Below are 24,914 nucleotides of genomic sequence, written 5' to 3'. Positions count from 1 at the left end.
TCCTGCAGTTTTGAAGTTAGGATTTTCCACTGAATCAGATTCTGGCAGAGTGAAACTCAATATAAATGTGGAGAACGGGAGGTTCTTTTGTATATAGGATCCCATATAATGGGAGTCAATTGGAACTGGTTTTGTACGTTGGGATTCTGTATACTGAGAGTGAATGAGACGATGTTTGAGTCACTGGTTGTTTGTACAATGGGATGCGGTTTTGGATCTTGTGTCTCTCTATATGACACTGAATGGGAGGTGAGTTGAAATACTGTAATTCTGCAGATCAGTCTTCATGAACAGACAGTAGATCCTGATTCAATCATGGTTTGAAGCAGCACTTGACACTGGTTGGCAAACTAATTATATAATTATCAGGACACATTAGTAATAACAACAGCAACATGCCTGAAAGATGCATGGGCCTGATACCCAACCATCTGTGATCACACGTAAAATCTGTCATTTACAGTCTGATATATTTTCCAAATGCTGTTGTATTTGTAAAAGAGACCAAACATCAAACCATATAAAATGACGAGATTTCATAGGGTAAAAGTCCCTCTTCATTTTTCTCTGAAGATCCTGTGTCAACTCTCAGGGGGAGGCTGATCTGTTGCTGTGCCTCCACTAGGAGATATGCCCAGGAATTCCGACCCCTCCCACCCCACAGTAAGTAGTAGTCGTGTATCCTGGTTGTACAGTACAGCACAGGAGGAGGCCATTCGGCCCATCGTGCCTGTGCCGGCTCTTTGTAAGAGCTATCCAATCAGTCCCACTCCCCTGCTCTTTCCCCATTGCCCTGTACATTTTTTCCCTTCAAGAATTTGTCTAATTCCCTTTTGAAAGTTACTATTGAATCTGCCCTTTCAGGCAGCGCATTCCAGGTCATAACACTCGCTGCATAAAAAATGCTTCCTTATGTTGCCTCTGGTTCCTGGCCTCTGTTTCACGATTGCATGGCTGAGATTAGGAGTAGATCAGATCTGTGCTTTACACTACAGTGATCCTTCACACTGACCTATCATTCCATTTTACTTATTTACCTCCCAATTACAAGTCATTAGATAAAAGTAAACAAGAAATTAGCAGGAAATACTGTTGTTTGACATTATTAAATGCTCATTAGAGTCAAACTCAAGTTGGCAATGTATGCAACTGGGGGACAGGAAGCAGAGAGTAGTGGTGAATGGTTGTTTTTCAGACTGGAGGGAAGTATACAGTGATGTTCCCCAGGGGTCAGTATTAGGACCACTACTCTTTTTGATATATATTAATGACCTGGTCTTGGCTTTACAGGGCATAATTTCAAAGTTTGCAGATGATATGAAACTCAGAAATGTAGTAAACAGTGAGGAGGATAGTAACAGACTTCAGGAGAACATAGACAGACTGGTGAAATGGGCAGACATGTGGCAGATGAAATTTAATGCAGAAAAGTGTGAAGTGATTCATTTTGGTAGGAAGAATGAGGAGAGGCAATATAAACTAAATGGTACAAATTTAAAGGGAGTGCAGGAACAGAGAGACCTCAGAGTGTATGTACACAAATCTTTGAAGGTGGCAGGACAAGTTGAGAAGGCTGTTGAAAAGGCATAGAGGATCCTGGGCTTTATAAATAGACATGATGTGGAGATGCCGGTGATGGACTGGGGTTGACAATTGTAAACAATTTTACAACACCAAGTTATAGTCCAGCAATTTTATTTTAAATTCACAAGCTTTCGGAGGCTACCTCCTTCCTCAGGTGAACGTTCACCTGAGGAAGGAGGAAGCCTCCGAAAGCTTGTGAATTTAAAATAAAATTGCTGGACTATAACTTGGTGTTGTAAAATTGTTTACAATTTATAAATAGAGGCATAGAGTACAAAATCAAGGAAGTTATGCTAAACCTTTATAAAACATTGGTTAGGCCTCAGCTGGAGTATTGTGTTCAATTCTGGGCACCACACTTTAGGAAGGATGTCAAGGCCTTAGAGAGGGTGCAGTGGAGATTTACTAGAATGGTTCCAGGGATGAGGGACTTCAGTTATGTGGAGAGACTGGAGAAGCTGGGATTGTTCTCCTTTGAGCCGAGAAGGTTAAGGGGAGATTTGATAGAGGTGTTCAAAATCATTAACGGTTTTGACAGAATAAATAAGGAGAAACTGTTTCCAGTGGCAGAAGAGTCGGTAACCAGAGGGCACAGATTTAAGGTGATCGGCAAAAGAACCAGAGGCGACATGAGGAAACATTTTTTTACGCAGCGAGTTGTTGTGATCTGGAATGCGCTGCCTGAAAGGGCGGTGGAAGCAGATTCAATAGTAACTTTCAAAAGGGAATTGGATAAATACTTGAAGGGAAAAAATTTACAGGGCTTTGGGGAAAGAGCAGAGGAGTGGGACTAATTGGATATCTCTTTCAAAGAGCCGGCACAGGCATGATGGGCCGAATGGCCTTCCCCTGGCTGTAACTACTAAGATACTATGATACTATGAACCAGTTAAACAGTCCCATTGACGAAAGGTCATCGACGTTAACTCTGTTTCTCTCTCCACAGATGCTGCCTGACCTGCTGAGTATTTCCCGCATTTTCTGTTCTTATTCCCATTTGTTTATTCTTCATTTATAGGCAGAAAGTGACATCAGTTGGAATTTCATATTCCATTCAGATTAAATATATAAATTCTATAATGGGGCAGGAGGAGGGTTGGGTGAAGAAAACCAAATAAAATAAAAAATGGGAAAGGGGTTAGTGGAATTATTCTAATTCACAAAACCAACATACAGGGAGTGCAGACGCAGGTTAATGCAGTGCTGGGACAGGAGAGTGCCATCCTACAGGAGTGAATTTTAATGGGCCGAATGGCCATTTCTTGTCTTTTTGACTTTTCTATAACTTGGTATTAGAATGCTCCTCCTCAATTCCATGAAGGAGCATGAAGCTAGCTCAAGGACATCAATTTTATAAAAACAAGAAAATTAAATCAGGGGAGGGGAATAGTGAAAAAGAGACTTTAATGTGAACTGATTGAATTTTTTACAGTTATGAAGGGAATTGACTAAAATGATCGAAGGAAAGTGTTCACTGTGGCCCGAGCTTCAAATCCCAGGGGACACAAGCTGAAAAAAATGAGGAAGTGAGAAGTTAGAAGGGCACACGGGGAGCTTAATGGTAAAAATGTATGGAATAAGTTACCAGGGATGAACACGGCAACGGACTGTAAAACTAAACATGTTTCTTGAGAGAGAAAAACATTAAAGATATGGTTATAAGGGATTGAGGGAAAAGGTGAGCAGGGACTGGGAGATGGTGAGAAGGGACTGAGAGATGGTGAGAAGGGACTGAGAGATGGTGAGAAGGGACTGAGAGATGGTGAGAAGGGACGGAGATAGTGAGAAGGGACTGAGAGATGGTGAGAAGGGACTGGGAGATAGTGAGAAGGGACTGTGAGATGGTGAGAAGGGACTGAGAGATGGTGAGAAGGGACTGGGAGATAGTGAGAAGGGACTGAGAGATGGTGAGAAGGGACTGGGAGATAGTGAGAAGGGACTGGGAGATAGTGAGAAGGGACTGAGAGATGGTGAGAAGGGACTGAGAGATGGTGAGAAGGGACTGAGAGATGGTGAGAAGGGACTGAGAGATGGTGAGAAGGGACTGGGAGATAGTGAGAAGGGACTGAGAGATGGTGGGAAGGGACTGAGAGATGGTGAGAAGGGACTGAGAGATGGTGAGAAGGGACTGAGAGATGGTAAGAAGGGACTGAGCAAAGAAGGTGAGAAGGGACTGAGAGATGGTGAGAAGGGACTGAGCAAAGAAGGTGAGAAGGCATTGCATGTAGCACATTTCGATGAACAGTCACCATCTCTTTCTAACAGCTGATAAGTTCATCGAGCGCTGTAATGCAGGATAACTTCTCACCAAAGAAAATCATGGTACAATAACTTTGAGAAATTGCAAGTTGCAGTCTCTGTCTGCGAAATCGTACGGTAGACTCTGTCTGAGAAATCGCACAGTGCAGTGTCTCTTTGAGAAATCATATGGTGCAATGTCTCGGTGAGAAATCACATGCCACAGTCTTTGTCCCAGAAATTGTACATTGCAGTCTCAGCCTGAAACAATACAATCCCGACACCAGCAAATGCAATGCAGTCTCCATAATAGCTGCACTGATACAATCTCCAGTTTATGAAATTCAATGCAATTTTGATATTATTGTATATAATACAATCTCTGTGTTAACAACTGCAATACAATCCCATGTTAGTGACTGGAATGCATCCTTCACACTTTCTAATAACAGATGGCAATGCAGCCTTTACGTCAAAAGGCTCAACACAATCACCATATTAACAATCATAATGTAATCTCCGTGTACCAAAGCAACACAATCTCCATAAAGTTGATATCAGGTGAGCAGCTCCAGCCTTCAGAATACATGACTGTCAATCATTGCTGAGCGAGTCAGATTCTCATTGCGATGTTGGGTTGATCACCATGTAATGGATGGAGGGGCCCAGTGTCACTCTGGCATCGCTTCAATAGTCCAGCTCCCAAAGCAATGACTATATTTTGAGATTTCATTTCCTCTATTCTCAGGTTTTCTGAGGACAAAAAGCAACCTGCCTTCATCAGTAACACAAGTCACATAGTGGCACTGGGAATTAGCTGGAGGTTGTCTCTACTCATTGCACTTACAGCCTGTAACAGCTGTCAGGGAAACAATGTGGAATGGGCACAGACTAAAGGCAAGTGGTACCTTAGTGGGAGTAACAAATTGGAGCAAAGTGGATGTGAAGGGAATGAAGAGGGGTGGAAAAGAACTTGAGAGAGTCTAACTTGCAATTTACTCATTTCCTTCCAGTTGATAGAGATGGAATCTCTCTGCATGAGCTTAACTTTCTGTCTGTGATTGGATTATCTGCTGTTCCCACTCCCTTTCTTTCTCCTTCACTTCCATCCTACAAAAGGCCTTGATTTTCAGTTCTGATAAAGGTTCCACACCTGAAACGTTAACCTGTCCTTTCTCCTCCAAGAATCTGTGTGACCAACTCCCACGAAGGGACACGGGAAAAAGGGAGAGGTCTCCGATAATTCAGTGCAATGGGACCAGTCACAGGAGCGCTCGGGAATCTCCTGCTTTCCCATGTGGCCAGTCCGCCCCTGTCTGCTGTGTATTTCCAGCACTTTCTCATTTTTATTTCAGATTCCTGTGTTGAAGTTTTTTACCTTTTGAATAGTGTCCAGCATGGACCTGCCTCCATTCCAGGGTTTGGTGGACTTCCTCATGCAGTTCAGGCTCGCCATGCTGTGCCATTTCCGATCCTCCAGCTTCCTATGGAAGGCTCCGGCCAGTAACAGGACACTGTCATATAGATAAAGATTGGACGTCTGCAGCACAAACAGTGGGAACACCATTACTTTTATTGAGAAGCATCTGATTTCAGCCATTCCCAATTCTAAATACATCCCATTTGATTTATTGGATTGGTGCTGGTCAGAGGGAGCTGTAACATCAATGGGACATTTTTCTCATTGCACTGAGTGATTTGCTCCACTTTTTCTGCCCCATACATTTATATTCCCCTCTGCCTGTGTCACCCACCTTACTGTCAGGTGACAGACTGCAGGCCAATATTCAGTCAGTTGGGTGTCCAGGGTAAGTTGCCCTATTAATCCCCCTCCCTGACCTCTGCTCACCTCCTCACCAATCACACAACTCACCGAGTGGGGAAATTGTGGGCATGAGCCACTGACCTGCTCCTGATGGTGCACAGTATTGGGTTAATATACTGCCCGTAAAACCGCACTCCTATTCACCCTTTAATCTTGTGACCTTTCACCATCTCTAAGCTTAAGCATTGGTACCTTCCTCCAGATGAGTGAGATTTCCAGAGCTTCACCTAAGGAGTGAAAGTTGTGGCCTAGGCCTGCAGGCTCTCACTGCACTGATACTGATATGAAATTATCTTCAAAAGAAACATGACAGCCAATCTTCCACAACACACCGATCACACAGGGTTAGAGGGATACTCAGGGTCTATCTGACTTGCAGTGATTAGGGATGGATTCTAGAGATCTTGGAAGAGGCCGAGGCCATGATTGAGTTAACCATGTGTGGTCAGTGGGACAAGTGGACTTAATGGAACGAACGTACTTTTCTCATTCTAAACTTTCTTATGCTGGTGGCCATTTCATCTTTCCTAAACCGGTAAGTTTGCTCACAGGCAATCCCATTTTGCTTCACATGCAAACATTACTCAGAAACAGGGAAATATATTTTCCGTTTAATCAAACTTCATCACTGCAAAACAATGTCATCAGTCTGGACACAAACACATAACACAAGAATTGGAAAACAATAATGAAACTGGGAGGAAAACAAAGGAGTGATGGAAATCACCGTGTTAGGAAACCAGGCGTCACACATACCCACAGAGAACTTGCAAAAGACTGAGAGAAATCAGATCTGAGTGAATCACCAGCCTCCGAGAGTCTGGGAAAGAAAGCTTTCTGGCAGATGAGGTGAAGTGTGCAATGTTGGTACAGGGACTATGTCTCAGGGGAATCTATTGGATAAGGTCCATTCCTTTTACTACACTCATCCACTCGGTAAAAAACCTAAGATATCAATAAAGGAACCAGTATTTTTGACTGGCATTATGTTATAAAAAAAATTAGATATCTATCATCCAAACTGACAACTGGTTCAATGAAAGATTTTAGTGTAAGAATGTTTTGTCTCTTATCAAAGGACACAGCATTCTGTTCTTTTAAATGAAAGAGGATCAAGTCATTGTCACGATGCCGATGACAGGTGCCATCTGTATTCAAATGATGAGTGGAATAGCTGCACCAAACACTCTGGGCCTTATTAAGGAGAAAATCGCACCATCAGAACAGCTTTTAAAGAGAGAGAACTTTATTCTGGCTGCAATTACTCTGCAGTCTGAGTCCCTCAGGGAGTCGCAGTGACAGAGCTTGATTTATACACAGTCTGGTAACCAACCAAACTCTCAGGAACAAAGAAAGATGTGTGTGCGTGAGAGGATGTGTGTGTGAGTGTGAGTATAAGTGTCTATGGCTAAGTGTGTGTGAAAGAGTATATGTGAGTGTGAGAGAGTGTGTGAAAGTGTATATGTGAGTGTGAGAGAGTGTGAGTGAGAGTGTGTGAAAGTGTATATGTGAATGTGAGAGAGTGTGAGTGAGAGTGTGTGAAAGTGTATATGTGAGTGTGAGAGAGTGAGTGAGAGTGTGTAAAAGTGTATATGTGAGTGTGAGAGTGTGAGTGAGAGTGTGTGAAAGTGTATATGTGAGTGTGAGAGAGAGTGAGTGAGAGTGTGTGAAAGTGTATATGTGAGTGTGAGTGAGAGTGTGTGAAAGTGTATATGTGAGTGTGAGAGTGAGTGTGTGTGAAAGTGTATATGTGAGTGTGTGAGAGTGTGTGAAAGTGTATATGTGAGTGTGAGTGTGTGAAAGTGTATATGTGAGTGTGAGAGAGAGTGAGTGAGAGTGTGTGAAAGTGTATATGTGAGTGTGAGTGAGAGTGTGTGAAAGTGTATACGTGAGTGCGAGTGAGAGTGTGTGAAAGTGTATATGTGAGTGTGAGAGTGTGAGTGAGAGTGTGTGAAAGTGTATATGTGAGTGTGAGAGAGAGTGAGTGAGAGTGTGTGAAAGTGTATATGTGAGTGTGAGTGAGAGTGTGTGAAAGTGTATATGTGAGTGTGAGAGTGAGTGTGTGTGAAAGTGTATATGTGAGTGTGTGAGAGTGTGTGAAAGTGTATATGTGAGTGTGAGTGTGTGAAAGTGTATATGTGAGTGTGAGAGAGAGTGAGTGAGAGTGTGTGAAAGTGTATATGTGAGTGTGAGTGAGAGTGTGTGAAAGTGTATACGTGAGTGCGAGTGAGAGTGTGTGAAAGTGTATATGTGAGTGTGTGAGAGTGTGTGAAAGTGTATATGTGAGTGTGAGTGTGTGAAAGTGTATATGTGAGTGTGAGAGAGAGTGAGTGAGAGTGTGTGAAAGTGTATATGTGAGTGTGAGTGAGAGTGTGTGAAAGTGTATACGTGAGTGCGAGTGAGAGTGTGTGAAAGTGTATATGTGAGTGTGAGTGAGAGTGTGTGAAAGTGTATATGTGAGTGTGAGAGTGTGAGTGAGAGTGTGTGAAAGTGTATATGTGAGTGTGAGAGTGTGAGTGAGAGTGTGTGAAAGTGTATATGTGAGTGTGAGTGAGAGTGTGTGAAAGTGTATATGTGAGTGTGAGAGTGTGAGTGAGAGTGTGTGAAAGTGTATATGTGAGTGTGAGAGTGTGAGTGAGAGTGTGTGAAAGTGTATATGTGAGTGTGAGAGTGTGAGTGAGAGTGTGTGAAAGTGTATATGTGAAAGAGACAGTGGGCTCAACTTTAAAAGGTCGGGGGGGGGTGGCAGCGAGGGGGGTCGGGGGTGATTTGCGGCCGCCAAACCCAGAAGGCAAGTAGGCGGATCGCAACCCTAATGAGGCCAATTAAAACCTCTTGTGGGTTTTACGCACGGCAGCCAGCCTGATTGACAGGAGCTGCGTGTCTGAGGGGCGGGGGAGAGAAAGAGAGAGACAGAGATCTCAGCGGCCCCTGTGAGAGTCGGGGGGGGGGGGGGGGGAGACAAAGATTGGGGGGTGGGGGGGACATCGGACATCGTCGGCGGGGGGGGGGGGAGAGACATCGGGCACCGGAAGTGGGGGTGCAGGTGACATTGTTTGTGAGGTATGTTTAATTATTTTTCACAATGGGAAATGTAATTTTATTTAATTTATTTAGTGTATTTTTGCCTGATCCGGCCCTTCCCGCTGCTTTCACCAGGCTTGAATCGGAAGCCATGGGAAAGCTGCCCAGACAAGATCAAAATTTTTTTAAGTGGACAATATGCCAAAAATAATCTATGTTAAGTACCTCAATCAGGTACATTTGCTTGTTTAAATATCGTCCTGCCGGCTTTAATTGACTGCAGGACTTTCAGGTTCAGGAACGGCCCACCCGCCCGGATGACTCTGGGTCGTATTTGTTCTTCAGCGGGTTGGAGCCGGGATTCCTGACCACTCCGGATTTCTCCGATTTTCTTTGCCCCCCGCCCCCAATGCACCCGGACTTTGCTTTTAACATTTTTCCCAGTGTGTGTGAGAATGTGTGTTTGTGAGATTGTGAGTGTGCACGTGTGAGTGCACATGTGAGTGCACGTGTGAGTGTGCACGTGTGAGTGCATATGACAGTGTCTGTCGCCTCTCCATATAACAGTGTCTGCTCATTTCCAAGAAGTTGCCACTTTAAGTAATGAATGCCAGGGTACCAGTGCTATTTCAGGACTTGTCGGATAATTCTCACGGTGTTTCCAGATTTCAGTGATACACACACCAGTTGCACATGATGACACAACAGCTAGTGCCTAATATTGCTGCAAGGAAAACAACCTCATCACAGAGACAAGTAAATCCAATGGATCTCAGGGAATGCAGAGTTCCATTGCATTCCTGCAGACATTTAAACATAGAACCACTTCAAAGTGTTCTAGTAGGGAGACCTATACAGGTTCAAGGACATAGTTTATTCACTTCCGTCATTTACAGACCTGTAGTGTTTGCAAGTAGCCTTCCTGTGGGTCACAGAGCAGTGAGGAAATGCGATGGTTGTTCCTCATACACCTGCGGTTGGGGTCCTTGGAATTGGGAAAGATCTGTCGCACCACAGTCATACGACCCAGTGCACTGTGAACAAGCTCCAAAATCTCCGAGTCACTGATTTCCTGTTAATTCCAAATTGTAGAATACGTTAAATGAGGTACAGTTCTTATTGTATTTGGGTATTTTATAAAGGGGAATCCCATGGGCTAATGTTGATAGGCTTCTCCTCTTCTACTGGTTGTCTGGCTGTGGGAACTATGACTCCAATACCAAGGTATTCCACATGCTGTTTACACAGATTGCTAACACAAGGTTCAAAGCAGCATGACATGGAGCTGTCCCGGGAGTCTAATTCAAAATGGTTTTAGAAATGCAGGCCTGCCATAATACCAGCAACTGTAATTTCCCTGAATGGTTTCAAAGATGTACTATAGCTGGCATCGCCACGGTGTTTGAAAAGACTTTTATTGGGGAAGTTACAGCATTTGTGTGGTGTCACTTTATAAACATCTCTCACCTCAGCTCTTTGTTGACCTTTGTTGACCTGTGGCAACTGGATCCTTGGGAGTCAAAACCCTATCTGGAAGCCTGAATGGGACATTTGTTTTTGAGAAAGTGGAGCAGGCTTGCTGGGTGATGTATCCTCTTGGAGCCCATTTGCTCCCAGTCTTTGGTGCCTCAAGGTCAGTGTTGAGAACAGTGACTGTCATCCGTGTGCTTGCTGCCTGTGAGTACAGGGGGCCAAACTATTCACTGTAGGAATCTGTCATGAATTTTAAATAACTTTTCCCCCTTTTTGCATCAAAGAAGCAGCTCCTGTCCTTTGATTTAAAGTTCAAAGGGGCTCATTTCAACGATCAAACATCGATGGGCGTTTCAGAGCCATAAATGTTATTTATTGGATTGTTGTAACATGTGAATCTTCCTTATGAGCAGATTTATATCATTGCCTGGAATATCCTCCCGTATATATTCTGTGAATTCTATCATCATTGAAAGGAGAAAGTACATTCAGGGCAACAACTTCCTAACCAGCGTGGAGACTCTTGAGTGAGGTTCCCTCCTTGCTAAGCCACTCCGGGGATCTCAGTTATGGCCAATATCCCAGAACCACTTCAATGCAAACAGCACGAGTTAGAACTTCAAAGCGACTCCCAACCAGGGAAGGCAGCTTGTTTTTTTGTGTTAGACAGCTCCAGGTAGTTTGAAGTCATGCCCCAGCTGTTTCTTAGTGCCCTGGGAAAATTCACCTACAACTTCACAGCTTCACCGCTTCAAGGTTTAATTTCTCCAATGCGCTCCTTTCTGGTCTTCCCACCTTCACTCTACTTAAACTTCAACTCATCCAGAACTCTGCTGCTCATTTCCTATCCCACACAAATTCCCACTCACCTTATCACCTCTGCCTTCATCTACATCCATTGGTTTCCCATCCAGGTCCTCATTCTCACATCCCTCCACAGCCTCACCCCACCCTAGCTCTGTAATCTTCACCAGACCTACATTGCAGCATTTATCCTCTTCCAGTTCTGGTCATCTAATACCTTCTCCCTTCACTCCACTGTTGGTGGTAGACTCTTCACCACCTGATGCCACTGACCTTTGGAATCTCTTTCTAAACCCTTTCACCTCACTACCTCCTTCCGCACCTTAACAATTTTCTCTTTGAACACACCTTTAATCACCTCCTGTAACTCTTCTCCAACTTATTACTCAGCATCCTCCCATCTCCCTGTTTCCACTGGCTGTTGAATCAGTGACAATAGCACTACGATTGTTTTTTAATTCACTCTTGGGATATGGGCATTGCTGGCAGGCTGGCATTTATTGCCCATCCTTAGTTGCTCTGAGAAGGTGGTGGTGGGCCTTCTTTTTGAACTGCTGTAGTAGTAGATTGATACAACTGAATGACCGACTAGGCCACTTCAGAGGGCAGTTAAGAGTCAACCGCATTGATGTGGGACTGGAGTCTCATATAGGCCCAGACTGGGTAAGGACGGCAGGTTTCCTTCCCTAAAGGACATCAGTGAACCAGTTGGGTTTTTACGACAATCCGACAGCTTCACGGTCACTTTTACTGTTACCAACTGTTCCAGATTATTTTTTAAACTGCCGTGGTATCTCACATTCTTTAGATTACTAGCCTGGGCCTCTGGACAGTAACATTAGACGACACGATAGTACCCACATATGATTCTCACCAGAAGAACAAAGGGAGGAGTTAAATACATTTTTTTATATAGAGAAGGTTATTAGGACATGGATTGCTTTACCACAAGTGACTATTGAGGCAGATTTGGTAACATAATTTAAAGTATTAGAAAAAGAATAAAAAGAAGATAGCAAAATGGTCGGGAAATAGGGCAAGAACAGCTAACTCTGGATGAAGATCTAGATCTGGATGAAGATCTAGCTCTGGATGAAGGTCTAACTCTGGATGAAGGTCTAACTCTGGATGAAGATCTAGCTCTGGATGAAGATCTAACTCTGGATGAAGATCTAGCTCTGGATGAAGATCTAGTTCTGGATGAAGATCTAGTTCTGGATGAAGATCTAACTCTTGATGAAGATCTAGTTCTGGATGAAGATCTAGTTCTGGATGAAGATCTAACTCTTGCACAGTGCAATCGGACAAATAGTCTTGCTCTATGCTGAAAGAAGGTGGACCTGAGAATAAATGAGAGTCGCCAAAGTTATTTTATTAAAAATTAATAAGTTCAGGCTGACAGAAACTTGTTTAACAGTGAACGGTCCATGCACCCCTAATGCGCAGACAGTTAGTGGTTTCTGAGTGAGTCCAATACTGCCACAGCTCTTTAATATGCACAACTTTTCCCACATTGTGTATAATTCGATTTGACAGACTGGCTAGGTGAATCTTTCTAGTTCGTTTACTGTTCTGTTCAGTCAATTACACGCTTGTCTTGCTTTTTTAAATAAAAGTACTTATTAAGGATCTGTGTAACTGGGCTTCCTACAGCACTCTTATTGGGGTCAAAGCTCTTGAGCATTGTGATATAAGTTCAGATTTGCTTTCAATACAGTATTGATTAATCGATTATAATCAGGAAATCAATTAGAATGTCAGATATTTAATGAGGCAGTGAGGCAGCTGAAGCAATTGAACAATCAATTGAACGATTTTACACCAATTTGGGCTCAATTGGGAAACAGTAGACTTGGTGTGAATCTTCAGTTGAGTGGTCTTAATGCCGAGGTTCTTTCTGTGACATGGGATTAACTCAGCAGTAAAAACGTAGGTTCAATGGGTTAAAAACACCAACTGAGCCAATTATTGTTGGCAGCTCCACTCAATGTTTCAATATTATTCCGCCTTTCCACTAAGTACAGCAGGAACCACACTCGGAGCAGGGTAGAGCACCCAACAATGTGTGCAGTGCTGGTTTCATTTTGTGCAGCAGGTAGGATTCCTAATGTATGATATATTTAAGTGAGCACAGAATAGCAGCTATCAACAGAGTCTGGTTTCGACAGAGTCTATAATTGGTGAGTGAGGGGATTTGGTGCAGTAAGGGGTGAGGTGCATTTGATTGGTCAGCAGAGCGGAGAGGAGCGTACCGAGAGCGGAGAGGAGCGTACCGAGAGCGGAGAGGAGCGCGCCGAGAGCGGAGAGGAGCGTACCGAGAGCGGAGAGGAGCGTACCGAGAGCGGAGAGGGCGTACCGAGAGCGGAGAGGAGCGCGCCGAGAGCGGAGAGGAGCGTACCGAGAGCGGAGAGGAGCGCGCCGAGAGCGGAGAGGAGCGTACCGAGAGCGGAGAGGAGCGCGCCGAGAGCGGAGAGGAGCGTACCGAGAGCGGAGAGGGCGTACCGAGAGCGGAGAGGAGCGTACCGAGAGGGGAGAGGAGCGTACCGAGAGCGGAGAGGAGCGTACCGAGAGCGGAGAGGAGCGCGCCGAGAGCGGAGAGGAGCGTACCGAGAGGGGAGAGGAGCGTACCGAGAGCGGAGAGGGCGTACCGAGAGCGGAGAGGAGCGCGCCGAGAGCAGAGAGGGCGTACCGAGAGCGGAGAGGAGCGCGCCGAGAGCGGAGAGGAGCGTACCGAGAGCGGAGAGGGCGTACCGAGAGGGGAGAGGAGCGTACCGAGAGCGGAGAGGGCGTACCGAGAGCGGAGAGGAGCGCGCCGAGAGCGGAGAGGAGCGTACCGAGAGGGGAGAGGAGCGTACCGAGAGCGGAGAGGGCGTACCGAGAGCGGAGAGGAGCGCGCCGAGAGCGCAGAGGAGCGCGCCGAGAGCGGAGAGGAGCGTACCGAGAGCGGAGAGGAGCGCGCCGAGAGCGGAGAGGGCGTACCGAGAGCGGAGAGGAGCGCGCCGAGAGCGGAGAGGAGCGTACCGAGAGCGGAGAGGGCGTACCGAGAGCGGAGAGGAGCGTACCGAGAGCGGAGAGGAGCGTACCGAGAGCGGAGAGGAGCGTACCGAGAGCGGAGAGGGCGTACCGAGAGCGGAGAGGAGTGTACCGAGAGAGGAGAGGAGCGTACCGAGAGCGGGGAGGAGTGTACCGAGAGCGGAGAGGGCGTACCGAGAGCGGAGAGGGCGTACCGAGAGAGGAGAGGAGCGTACCGAGAGCGGAGAGGAGCGTACCGAGAGCGGAGAGGAGCGTACCGAGAGCGGGGAGGAGTGTACCGAGAGCGGAGAGGGCGTACCGAGAGCGGAGAGGAGCGTACCGAGAGCGGAGAGGGCGTACCGAGAGCGGAGAGGAGTGTACCGAGAGAGGAGAGGAGCGTACCGAGAGCGGAGAGGAGCGTGCTGAGAGCGGAGAGGAGCGTACCGAGAGCGGGGAGGAGTGTACTGAGAGCGGAGAGGAGCGTACCGAGAGCGGAGAGGAGCGTACCGAGAGCGGAGAGGAGCGTACCGAGAGCGGAGAGGAGCGTACCGAGAGCGGAGAGGAGCGTACCGAGAGCGGGGAGGAGTGTACCGAGAGCGGAGAGGAGCGTACCGAGAGCGGAGAGGAGCGTGCTGAGAGCGGAGAGGAGTGTACCGAGAGCGGAGAGGAGCGTACCGAGAGCGGAGAGGAGCGTACCGAGAGCGGAGAGGAGCGTGCTGAGAGCGGAGAGGAGCGTACCGAGAGCGGGGAGGAGCGTACCGAGAGCGGAGAGGAGCGTACCGAGAGCGGAGAGGAGCGTACCGAGAGCGGAGAGGAGCGTACCGAGAGCGGAGAGGAGCGTACCGAGAGCGGAGAGGAGCGTGCTGAGAGCGGAGAGGAGTGTACCGAGAGCGGAGAGGAGCGTGCTGAGAGCGGAGAGGAGTGTACCGAGAGCGGAGAGGAGCGTACCGAGAGCGGAGAGGAGCGTACCGAGAGCGGAGAGGAGCGTGCTGAGAGCGGAGAGGGCGTACCGAGAGCGGAGAGGGCGTACCGAGAGCGGAGAGGGCGTACCGAGAGTGGAGAGGAGCGTACCGAGAGCGGGAGGGCGTACCGAGAGCGGAGAGGAGTGTACCGAGAGCGGAGAGGGAGCGTACCGAGAGCGGAGAGGAGTGTACCGAGAGCGGAGGGGGAGCGTACCGAGAGCGGAGAGGAGCGTACCGAGAGCGGAGAGGAGCGTGCTGAGAGCGGAGAGGAGTGTACCGAGAGCGGAGAGGAGCGTGCTGAGAGCGGAGAGGAGCGTACCGAGAGCGGAGAGGGCGTACCGAGAGCGGAGAGGAACGTACCGAGAGCGGAGAGGAGCGTGCTGAGAGCGGAGAGGGCGTACCGAGAGCGGAGAGGGCGTACCGAGAGCGGAGAGGAGCGTACCGAGAGCGGAGAGGGCGTACCGAGAGCGGAGAGGGCGTACCGAGAGCGGAGAGGGCATACCGAGAGCGGAGAGGAGTGTACCGAGAGCGGAGAGGGAGCGTACCGAGAGCGGAGAGGAGTGTACCGAGAGCGGAGAGGGAGCGTACCGAGAGCGGAGAGGAGTGTACCGAGAGCGGAGAGGAGCGTATCGAGAGCGGAGAGGGCGTACCGAGAGCGGAGAGGAGTGTACCGAGAGCGGAGAGGGCGTACCGAGAGCGGAGAGGGAGTACCGAGAGCGGAGAGGGAGCGTACCGAGAGCGGAGAGGGAGCGTACCGAGAGCGGAGAGGGCGTACCGAGAGCGGAGAGGGGGCGTACCGAGAGCGGAGAGGGGGCGTACCGAGAGCGGAGAGGAGTGTACCGAGAGCGGAGAGGAGTGTACCGAGAGCGGAGAGGGAGCGTACCGAGAGCGGAGAGGGAGCGTACCGAGAGCGGAGAGGGAGCGTACCGAGAGCGGAGAGGGCGTACCGATAGCGGAGAGGAGTGTACCGAGAGCGGAGAGGGAGCGTACCGAGAGCGGAGAGGAGCGTACCGAGAGCGGAGGGGGGCGTATCGAGAGCGGAGAGGAGCGTACCGAGAGCGGAGAGGGGCGTACCGAGAGCGGAGAGGAGCGTACCGAGAGCGGAGAGGGAGCGTACCGAGAGCGGAGAGGGAGCGTACCGAGAGCGGAGAGGGCGTACCGAGAGCGGAGAGGGCGTACCGAGAGCGGAGAGGAGCGTACCGAGAGCGGAGAGGAGCGTACCGAGAGCGGAGAGGGCGTACCGAGAGCGGAGAGGGCGTACCGAGAGCGGAGAGGGCGTACCGAGAGCGGAGAGGAGCGTACCGAGAGCGGAGAGGGCGTACCGAGAGCGGAGAGGAGCGTACCGAGAGCGGAGAGGAGCGTACCGAGAGCGGAGAGGGCGTACCGAGAGCGGAGAGGGCGTACCGAGAGCGGAGAGGAGCGTGCCGAGAGCGGAGAGGAGCGTGCCGAGAGCGGAGAGGAGCGTGCCGAGAGCGGAGAGGAGCGTACCGAGAGCGGAGAGGAGCGTACCGAGAGCGGAGAGGAGCGTACCGAGAGCGGAGAGGGCGTACCGAGAGCGGAGAGGGCGTACCGAGAGCGGAGAGGAGCGTACCGAGAGCGGAGAGGAATGTACCGAGAGCGGAGAGGAGCGTGCTGAGAGCGGAGAGGGCGTACCGAGAGCGGAGAGGGCGTACCGAGAGCGGAGAGGGCGTACCGAGAGCGGAGAGGAGCGTACCGAGAGCGGAGAGGGCGTACCGAGAGCGGAGAGGGCGTACCGAGAGCGGAGAGGGCGTACCGAGAGTGGAGAGGAGCGTACCGAGAGCGGAGAGGGCGTACCGAGAGCGGAGAGGGGGCGTACCGAGAGCGGAGAGGAGCGTACCGAGAGCGGAGAGGGAGCGTACCGAGAGCGGAGAGGGAGCGTACCGAGAGCGGAGAGGAGTGTACCGAGAGCGGAGAGGGAGCGTACCGAGAGCGGAGAGGAGCGTACCGAGAGCGGAGGGGGGCGTATCGAGAGCGGAGAGGAGCGTACCGAGAGCGGAGAGGGGCGTACCGAGAGCTGAGAGGAGCGTACCGAGAGCGGAGAGGGAGCGTACCGAGAGCGGAGGGGGGCGTACCGAGAGCGGAGAGGGAGCGTACCGAGAGCGGAGAGGGCGTACCGAGAGCGGAGAGTGAGCGTACCGAGAGCGGAGAGTGAGCGTACCGAGAGCGGAGAGGAGCGTACCGAGAGCGGGGAGGGGCGTACCGAGAGCGGAGAGGGCGTACCGAGAGCGGAGAGGAGCGTACCGAGAGCGGAGAGGGTGTACCGAGAGCGGAGAGGAGTGTACCGAGAGCGGAGAGGGCGTACCGAGAGGGGAGAGGAGCGTACCGAGAGCGGAGAGGGCGTACCGAGAGCGGAGAGGAGCGTACCGAGGGCGGAGAGGAGCGTACCGAGGGCGGGGAGGGGCGTACCGAGAGCGGGGAGGGGCGTACCGAGAGCGGGGAGGGGCGTACCGAGAGCGGAGAGGGCGTACCGAGAGCGGGGAGGGGCGTGCCGAGAGCGGAGAGGAGCGTACCGATAGCGGAGAGGAGCGTACCGAGGGCGGAGAGGAGCGTACCGAGGGCGGGGAGGGGCGTACCGAGAGCGGGGAGGGGCGTACCGAGAGCGGAGAGGGGCGTACCGAGAGCGGAGAGGGCGTACCGAGAGCGGAGAGGGAGCGTACCGAGAGCGGAGAGGGCGTACCGAGAGCGGAGAGGAGCGCGCCGAGAGCGGAGAGGGCGTACCGAGAGCGGAGAGGGCGTACCGAGAGCGGAGAGGGCGTACCGAGAGCGGAGAGGAGCGCGCCGAGAGCGGAGAGGGAGCGCACCGAGAGCGGAGAGGAGCGTACCGAGAGCGGAGAGGGGCGTACCGAGAGCGGAGAGGAGTGTACCGAGAGCGGAGAGGAGCGTACCGAGAGCGGAGAGGAGCGTGCCGAGAGCGGAGAGGAGCGTACCGAGAGCGGAGAGGAGCGTACCGAGAGCGGAGAGGAGCGTACCGAGAGCGGAGAGGGGCGTACCGAGAGCGGAGAGGGGCGTACCGAGAGCGGAGAGGAGCGTACCGAGAGCGGGTCACAGCAACAACAAAACAAAACTGCAGTGTGACGTCACAGGTGAGGCAGGTATGTGGTTGGTGGGGAGAATCTCTTCTGTTTTCTTCTTTCTTAGGACTGTGGGCTCAGTAACTTAGAGCAAAAAACTACATTTAAAAAAAAACTTTCATTTATTAAATTAAACAAGGCCAGTACTTGGTTCAACCTAAAAATAATTTGATTGGCATTGTAGTAATCAATTAAATAAATAAAATAGTTATGACAGGGCAGGAGATGTGTTGCAGCTGCAATATGTGGGAGCTACTGGACAGTTTTGTCCAGGGCGACTACATCTGCGGTAAGTGTCTGCAGCTCGAGAAACTTCGGCTCTGAGTTGAGGAGCTGGAGTCTGAGCTGCAGTCACTGCGATGCATCAGGGAGGGAGAAAGTTACCTGGACACTTTGATCCAGGAGGCAGTCACGCCCCTTAGACTAAATACTGTAGAATTGGCCCGTGGTCAGGGACAGGAGGGTGTGACTGCGAGTGAGGCAGGTACGGGGATCCAGGAGGGAGCATTGTAGGAGCCTCAGCCTCTGCACTTGTCCAATAGATACGAGGCTCTTGCAGCCCTTGTGGACGAGTGCAGGGACTGCAGGGAGGATGAGCAAACTGGCCACGGCACCGTGGTTCAGGGGGCCATTCAAGTGGGGGGAGTGAAAAGGAATGTGGTTGTAGTAGGCGACAGTATAGTTAGAGGGATAGATACTGTTCTCAGCAGCCAACCTGAACCATGCTGGGACCAGTGTTCTGGCAAACCGAATAACTAGGGCGGTAGAGAAGGCTTTCAACTAAATAGAGGGGGGGAGGGCTCAGGTGGGGCGAAGTTTAGATTAATAAAGAGAAAAGACAAGGAAGTAGTACAGGAAAGTGATGGGGGGAATGATAAACAGAGTGTGTCAGGAAGGGACAGAGCGTGCAAACATAAGAGTGCACCAGCAAATGGGGCCGGGGTAGGAAAGAATGGTAAAAAGACAAAATTAAAGGATCTTTATCTGAATGCGCGCAGCATTTGTAATAAGATAGATGAATTGACGGCACAAATAGAAACAAATGGGTATGATCTCGTGGCCATTACAGAGACATGGTTGCAAGGTGACCAAGGTTGGGAGCTAAATATTCAGGGTTATTTAACATTTCGGAAGGATAGGATAGGACAAAAAGTAAAGGTGGTGGGGTAGCTCTGTTAATAAAGGATGAAATTGGTATAATAGTGAGAAATGATATTGGCTCAGAAGATCAAGATGTCGAATCAATTTGGGTGGAGGTAAGAAATAGCAAGGGAAAGAAATCACTGGTGGGAGTAGTATTTAGGCCCCCTAACAGTAGCTACACTGTAGGGCAAAATATAAATCAGGAAATAAGGGGGGCTTGTAAAAAAGGTAATGCAATAATCATGGGCGATTTTAACTTTCACATAGATTGGACAAATCCTCCTGAGGAGGAGTTCATAGAGTATTTTAGGGACTGTTTCTTAGACCAATATGTCGGGGAACAAACCAGGGAACAGGCCATTTTGGATTTGGTAATGGGTAACGAAACAGGATTAATTAATGATCTCAGAGTAAAGGAACCCTTGGGAAGCAGTGATCATAACATGATAGAATTTCACATCCAGTTTGACAGCGAGGATCTTGGGTCTGAAACTACTGTATTAAACTTAAATAAGGGCAATTATAAAGGAATGAGGGCGGAATTGGCTAAAGTGGACTGGGTAAACAGATTAGATGGTATGATGGATAAGCTGTGGCAAACATTTAAAAAGATATTTTATGATTCACAACAAAACAGTGAGGAGGAAAGACTCCACAGAAAGGGTGAACCAACCATGGCTAACTAAGGAAGTCAAGGATGGTATCAGGTTAAAAGAAAAAGCATACAACATGGCAAAGATTACTGGTAAGCCCAAAGATTGGGAAAACCTTAAAAACCAGCAAAGGATGACTAAAAGAATAATAAAGAGGAAGAAAATAAATTATGAGAGTAAACTAGCAAGAAATATAAAAACTGACAGTAAAAGCTTCTACAAGTATATAAAAAGGAAGAGGGTAGCTAAAGTAAACATTGGTCCCTTAGAGGATGAGACTGGGGAAATAATAATGGAAAACAATAATAAGGAAATGGCAGAGCAATTGAACAGATATTTTGTATCTGTCTTCACAGTAGAAGACACTAATAATATACCAATAATAGTAGATAATCAAGGGGCAAAGGGGAGGGAGGAACTAAAAACAATCACTATCACTAGAGAAAAAGTACTAGATAAACTAATGGGTCTAAAGGCTGACAAGTCCCCTGGACGTGATGGCTTGCATCCGAGGGTCTTAAAGGGAGTGGCTACAGAGATAGTGGATGCATTGGTTGTAATCTTCCAAAATTCACCAGATTCTGGAAAGATCCCAGCGGATTGGAAATCCGCAAACGTAACATCCCTATTCAAGAAGAGAGTGAAACAGAAAGCAGGTAACCATAGACCAGTTAGCCTAACATGTCTTTGGGAAAATGCTAGAATCCATTATTAAGGAAGTAGTAGCAGGACATTTGGAGACTCATAATACAATCAAGGAGAGTCAACATGGTTTTATGAAGGGGAAATCCTTTTCTGACAAATTTATTAGAGTTCTTTGAGGAAGTAACGGGCAGGGTGGGTAAAGGGGAACCAATGGATGCAGTATGTTTGGATTTCCAAAAGGCATTCGATAAGGTGCCACATAAAAGATTACTGCACAAGATCAGAGCTCATAGTGTTAGGGGTAATATATTGGCATGGATAGAGGATTGGCTAACTAACAGAAAACAAAGAGTCGGGTTAAAAGGGTCATTTTCAAAATGGCAATCTGTAACTAGTGGGGTGCCGCAGGGCTCAGTGCTGGGGCCTCAACTATTTACAATATATATCAATGACTTGGATGAAGGAACAAAGTGTCTTGTGGCCAAATTTGCTGATGATACAAAGATAGGTGGAAAAGCAAGTTGCGATGAGGACACAAAGTGTCTGCAAAGGGATATTGACAGGTTAAGCGAATGGGCATAAATTTGGCAGATGGAATATAATGTGGGAAAATGTGAAATCATCCACTTTGAATGGAGAAATACTACAAAATGCTGCGGTACAGAGGGATCTGGGTGTCCTCGTACATGAAACACAAAAACATTCAGGTGCAGCAGGTAATCCGGAAGGCAAATGGAATATTGGCCTTTATTTCTAGGGGGATGGAGTATAAACAGGGAAGTCATGCTACAACTGTACAGGGTGCTAGTGAGACCACACCTGGAGCACTGCATACAGTTCTGGTGCCCTTATTTAAGGAAGGACATACTTGCATTGGAGGCAGTTCAGAGAAGGTTCACTAGGTTGATTCTGGGTATGGAAGGGTTGTCTTATGAGGAAAGATTGAACAGGTTGGGTCTATACTCATTGGAGTTTAGAAGAATGAGAGGAGATGTTATTGAAACATACAAGATTCTGAGGGTACTCGATAGGGTAGATGCTGAGAGGATGTTACCCCTCATGGGGGAATCTAAAACTAGGGGGCATAGTCTCAGAATAAGGGGTCGCCCGTTTCGACAGAAATGAGGAGGAATTTCTTCTCCCAGAGGGTCGTGAAACTTTGGAATTCTTTACCCCAAAAAGCTGTGGAGGCTGAGTCATTGAATACATTCAAGGCTGAATTCGACAAATTTTTGATCAGCAAGGGAGTCAAAGGATATGGGGAAAGGGCAGGAAAGTGGAGCTGAGGTAAAAATCAGATCAGCCATGATCTCATTAAATGGTGGAGTAGACTCGAGGGGCCAATTGGCACACTCCTGCTCCTATCTCTTATGGTCTTATTGTACTGATCCATAACAAGGCACCACACTAAGCAAATGAGTTCCAGTACCAATGTTGACTTGTGCTATATGTCTATAGAAACAATTTAAATTGGGTGTTGGTTCTGTCGCACTTCTTGGTGGAAACTGGAAACATCAGCACCTGCACCATTTTCATATAAAATTCCAAGCGTATCTAGAGATGTGATGTCCCGGACACCTTCAGCACAGATACATCCATGAAAGCAGGAGATAGAGGACCATTGGAATAAAGAACAACACAAGAGGGACAGTCTGCCAAAAGTTAACAGATTTTATTTTGTAGGGGAAGAACTGGAAAAATAAAAAGGGAACTCTACAAATTGATTGGAAAGGACGACTGGTGTGACTATCGAAGAGAAAAAGGCTCTGAACACAGGAAATTGAAAAATATGTCATTTTCCTTTGCGACATTTGTCACTGCACTTCAAAGTAATTCACTGCGTTTGAAGCACTTTGAGATCTTTCTGGGGCATGTAATAAAGAGCCAATAAATGCCGGTCTGTCTTTCTTTTCTGTTTCCTCAAAGCTGTTGGTAGAGATGAATAAATATATTGTACTTTCTTCATATGTAAATTTAAACAAAATATGTACTGGAAGATAATCTTTTTGTAGGAGAGTTTTTTGCCAGGGTTATATGCAGTGACGCAGTGTAAAGCTCTCTATAATCTGCTCTAGCAATGCACTTTTAAACCCAAACTGGAGTTCCCCACTGTCAGTAAAACATTTCCATTTGTCACATTACCATCCTTGTAGATCTCTGAGTAAGATCACTAGTTTAGAGTTAACTAGCACTGATATAAATTGTGCTCACTATTAACTGAATCGCGGTTGCTTAAACTCATTTTATTTCTATCTTGTTTACTTGACGGGGTGTAAACTAGATTCGCAAAGTCACAATTGCTAAGCGCTCGTGTAATCCCAACACCTCCCTATCTGTTGTTGCTGAATCTGTCCCACAATATAAATCGGCCAGATTGAGCAGCAAGGGAACGGTTATATCACAGCATGGTTTCTGATCTATGAAAACATCATTTACAACCACACTGAAAGGAGACTTGTAATGAGGGGGAGATGTATCGCAAAGAAAGAGTTATAAGTGGGAAATTGACTAAAAAAGCCCCCACTTATTGTTTCTCTACTTTAAGGAACATTCCATTCCTTCTTGGAAGGTTGAGGGGTGATCTAATCAAAGTCTTTAAAATACACAGAGAATAATTTCCATTCACTATCAACAGCAATGGCTCAGCATTGATCCTTTGGCATTCCACTAGTGACTCTTGCCATTTTGATACAACTCCATTTCCAACCATCCTTTGCTTTTTCTGGTTTAGTCAAGTTTCAGTCCACCTCAGGAGCTTGCCTCCTGTACCATCCAACCATGTAACACATCAGCCTTGCTGAAATACATTTATTCGGCAATCCCCTCTCTCCCATAAATCCATGCTGGCTCCCTCTTCCCATCTCATCCCTTTCCAGATGTTTCATTATTCCCTCTCACAGGATACCTTCTAATATTTTACCCTAAAAGATGTTGGGCTCACTGCCGATAGATCCCTTGGTTGTCCCAATGCCTTGTTTTAAAGATTGGGGGTTATGTTACTTATTTTCCAATCCTTGGGTGTTGCTGCCATTTTTAATGATTCCCTAAAGATAGTGGTGAGGGACATGACTGATTTTCATGGCCAGTTCTTGAAGAATCCTTGTATAAAGTCCATCCAGATCTGTACTTTAAAAGAAAACTGGACCAATACTTGTTGAGACACAGGATTGAGAGTTCCAGAGATATTAACAGCACTGCTTGATTATTTTTCAGGGAGGTAGGAGAAGGATCTTAATGCCCCTTAAAGTAGGGAATTAGCAGGTGGTGAGTAGTGGAGTAACCAGACGTGGACTCCATATGGAGGGGGTGTAATGGGCCAAATTGTCTTTTTTGCTCCCCTCTTAGAATAGAAAACTAATCCGATTCCATTTCCAATCACATCATAGTACAACACATCAGAAATAATGTGGTTGATTGTATGGCTTTCTCTGCGTGTTCTACTGCAAACAGTGTGGGATCAACAAACTACGCAGCACTTACAAGATCCAAATCAGCAAAATGTGGTCTTTCCCAAGTGCATCTTAATTGTTTCATTTTTGGATCCAATTCATTAATCAGTTGGTGTCCAACCCGAGGCAAATATTTACTCTGGATGGACTCTAGTGTTTAGTGAGCTGTGCTTCCATGTTGGGACAGTGCATTTAGATCAAAAGGCATTTTCTAAAAGAAAATATAGGGTCATCAGTCTCTTGTGTGAATGTTTCCACATATGCTGACCATTAATATGAAAAAGAGAATTCCATTAAAACTAACAAGGATTGTCAGCTCTACTCATTATCTGACATCTGACTGTGCAGTGGGTGATGGATGTCCAAGGGAGGTTCTTTAGAAAGGGTCTGACCCAACAAGATGGTCTGTCACTAAATTTAAATACGGCACTCACCACCATCAGCTAGTAACCAGCTGGTAACCAGCTGGTAACCTGCTGGTAAAACAGGAGTTCCCCAAGTACTGAAGTCCTTCTGCAGACTGGCTGGGATTTCCACTTCTGTACTCACCAATCATGATTTTCTGTCTATTAAAATTAATGGATAGAAAATCGTGAGCTGCAGAAGCAGAAAATCCTAACCATCGTCTCCCACTCTACATTATTGTATATAATGTATAACATCAACTACAATCCCAATGTGAGAGATACTTTCAATTATTATGTCTGCAAAACATAATTACAGACTTTCTAATGAGCCTAAATATAGGGTGGGTGGAAAGATTTCACTTGATCCAAGTGTTTCTAGGCAGTCAGTCAGACAGCACTCATTTCTGACTGGTTCAAATACCAATCAACACTTGAAATTCATTTTGGGAGCAGGCAGTGAGGGATGAGGCTCAGTGTAGCTGGCGTTATCATGAGTGTATTGGAATTATTACATTCCAATTGTTTGAGGACAAACAGGGGACAGAGAAATAGACAGAGAGCTGACTGAAACCAGGTCTTGGCTCCTCTGTGTGCCTTAATTGG

General features: G+C 47.6%; 1 protein-coding gene across 1 annotated transcript in view; it reads right to left on the bottom strand.

Moving 5' to 3' along the window:
* Window positions 1-24,914, bottom strand: part of LOC137303909 (glutamate receptor ionotropic, delta-1-like) — a 599,178-nt gene that overhangs the window by 73,062 nt on the left and 501,202 nt on the right. The window contains exons 6-7 of the mRNA XM_067972322.1: window positions 9,570-9,743; window positions 5,201-5,362 (exon numbers count right to left, since the gene is read on the bottom strand). Of these exons, the coding sequence (XP_067828423.1) occupies window positions 5,201-5,362; window positions 9,570-9,743 (336 nt within the window). The remainder of the gene's footprint in view (window positions 1-5,200; window positions 5,363-9,569; window positions 9,744-24,914) is intronic.

Source organism: Heptranchias perlo, chromosome 36 (genome assembly GCF_035084215.1).
Source record: "Heptranchias perlo isolate sHepPer1 chromosome 36, sHepPer1.hap1, whole genome shotgun sequence".
Taxonomy (NCBI): domain Eukaryota; kingdom Metazoa; phylum Chordata; class Chondrichthyes; order Hexanchiformes; family Hexanchidae; genus Heptranchias; species Heptranchias perlo.
Note: the sequence above shows the minus strand (reverse complement) of the source record. Positions and strands in the feature narration are given on the sequence as shown.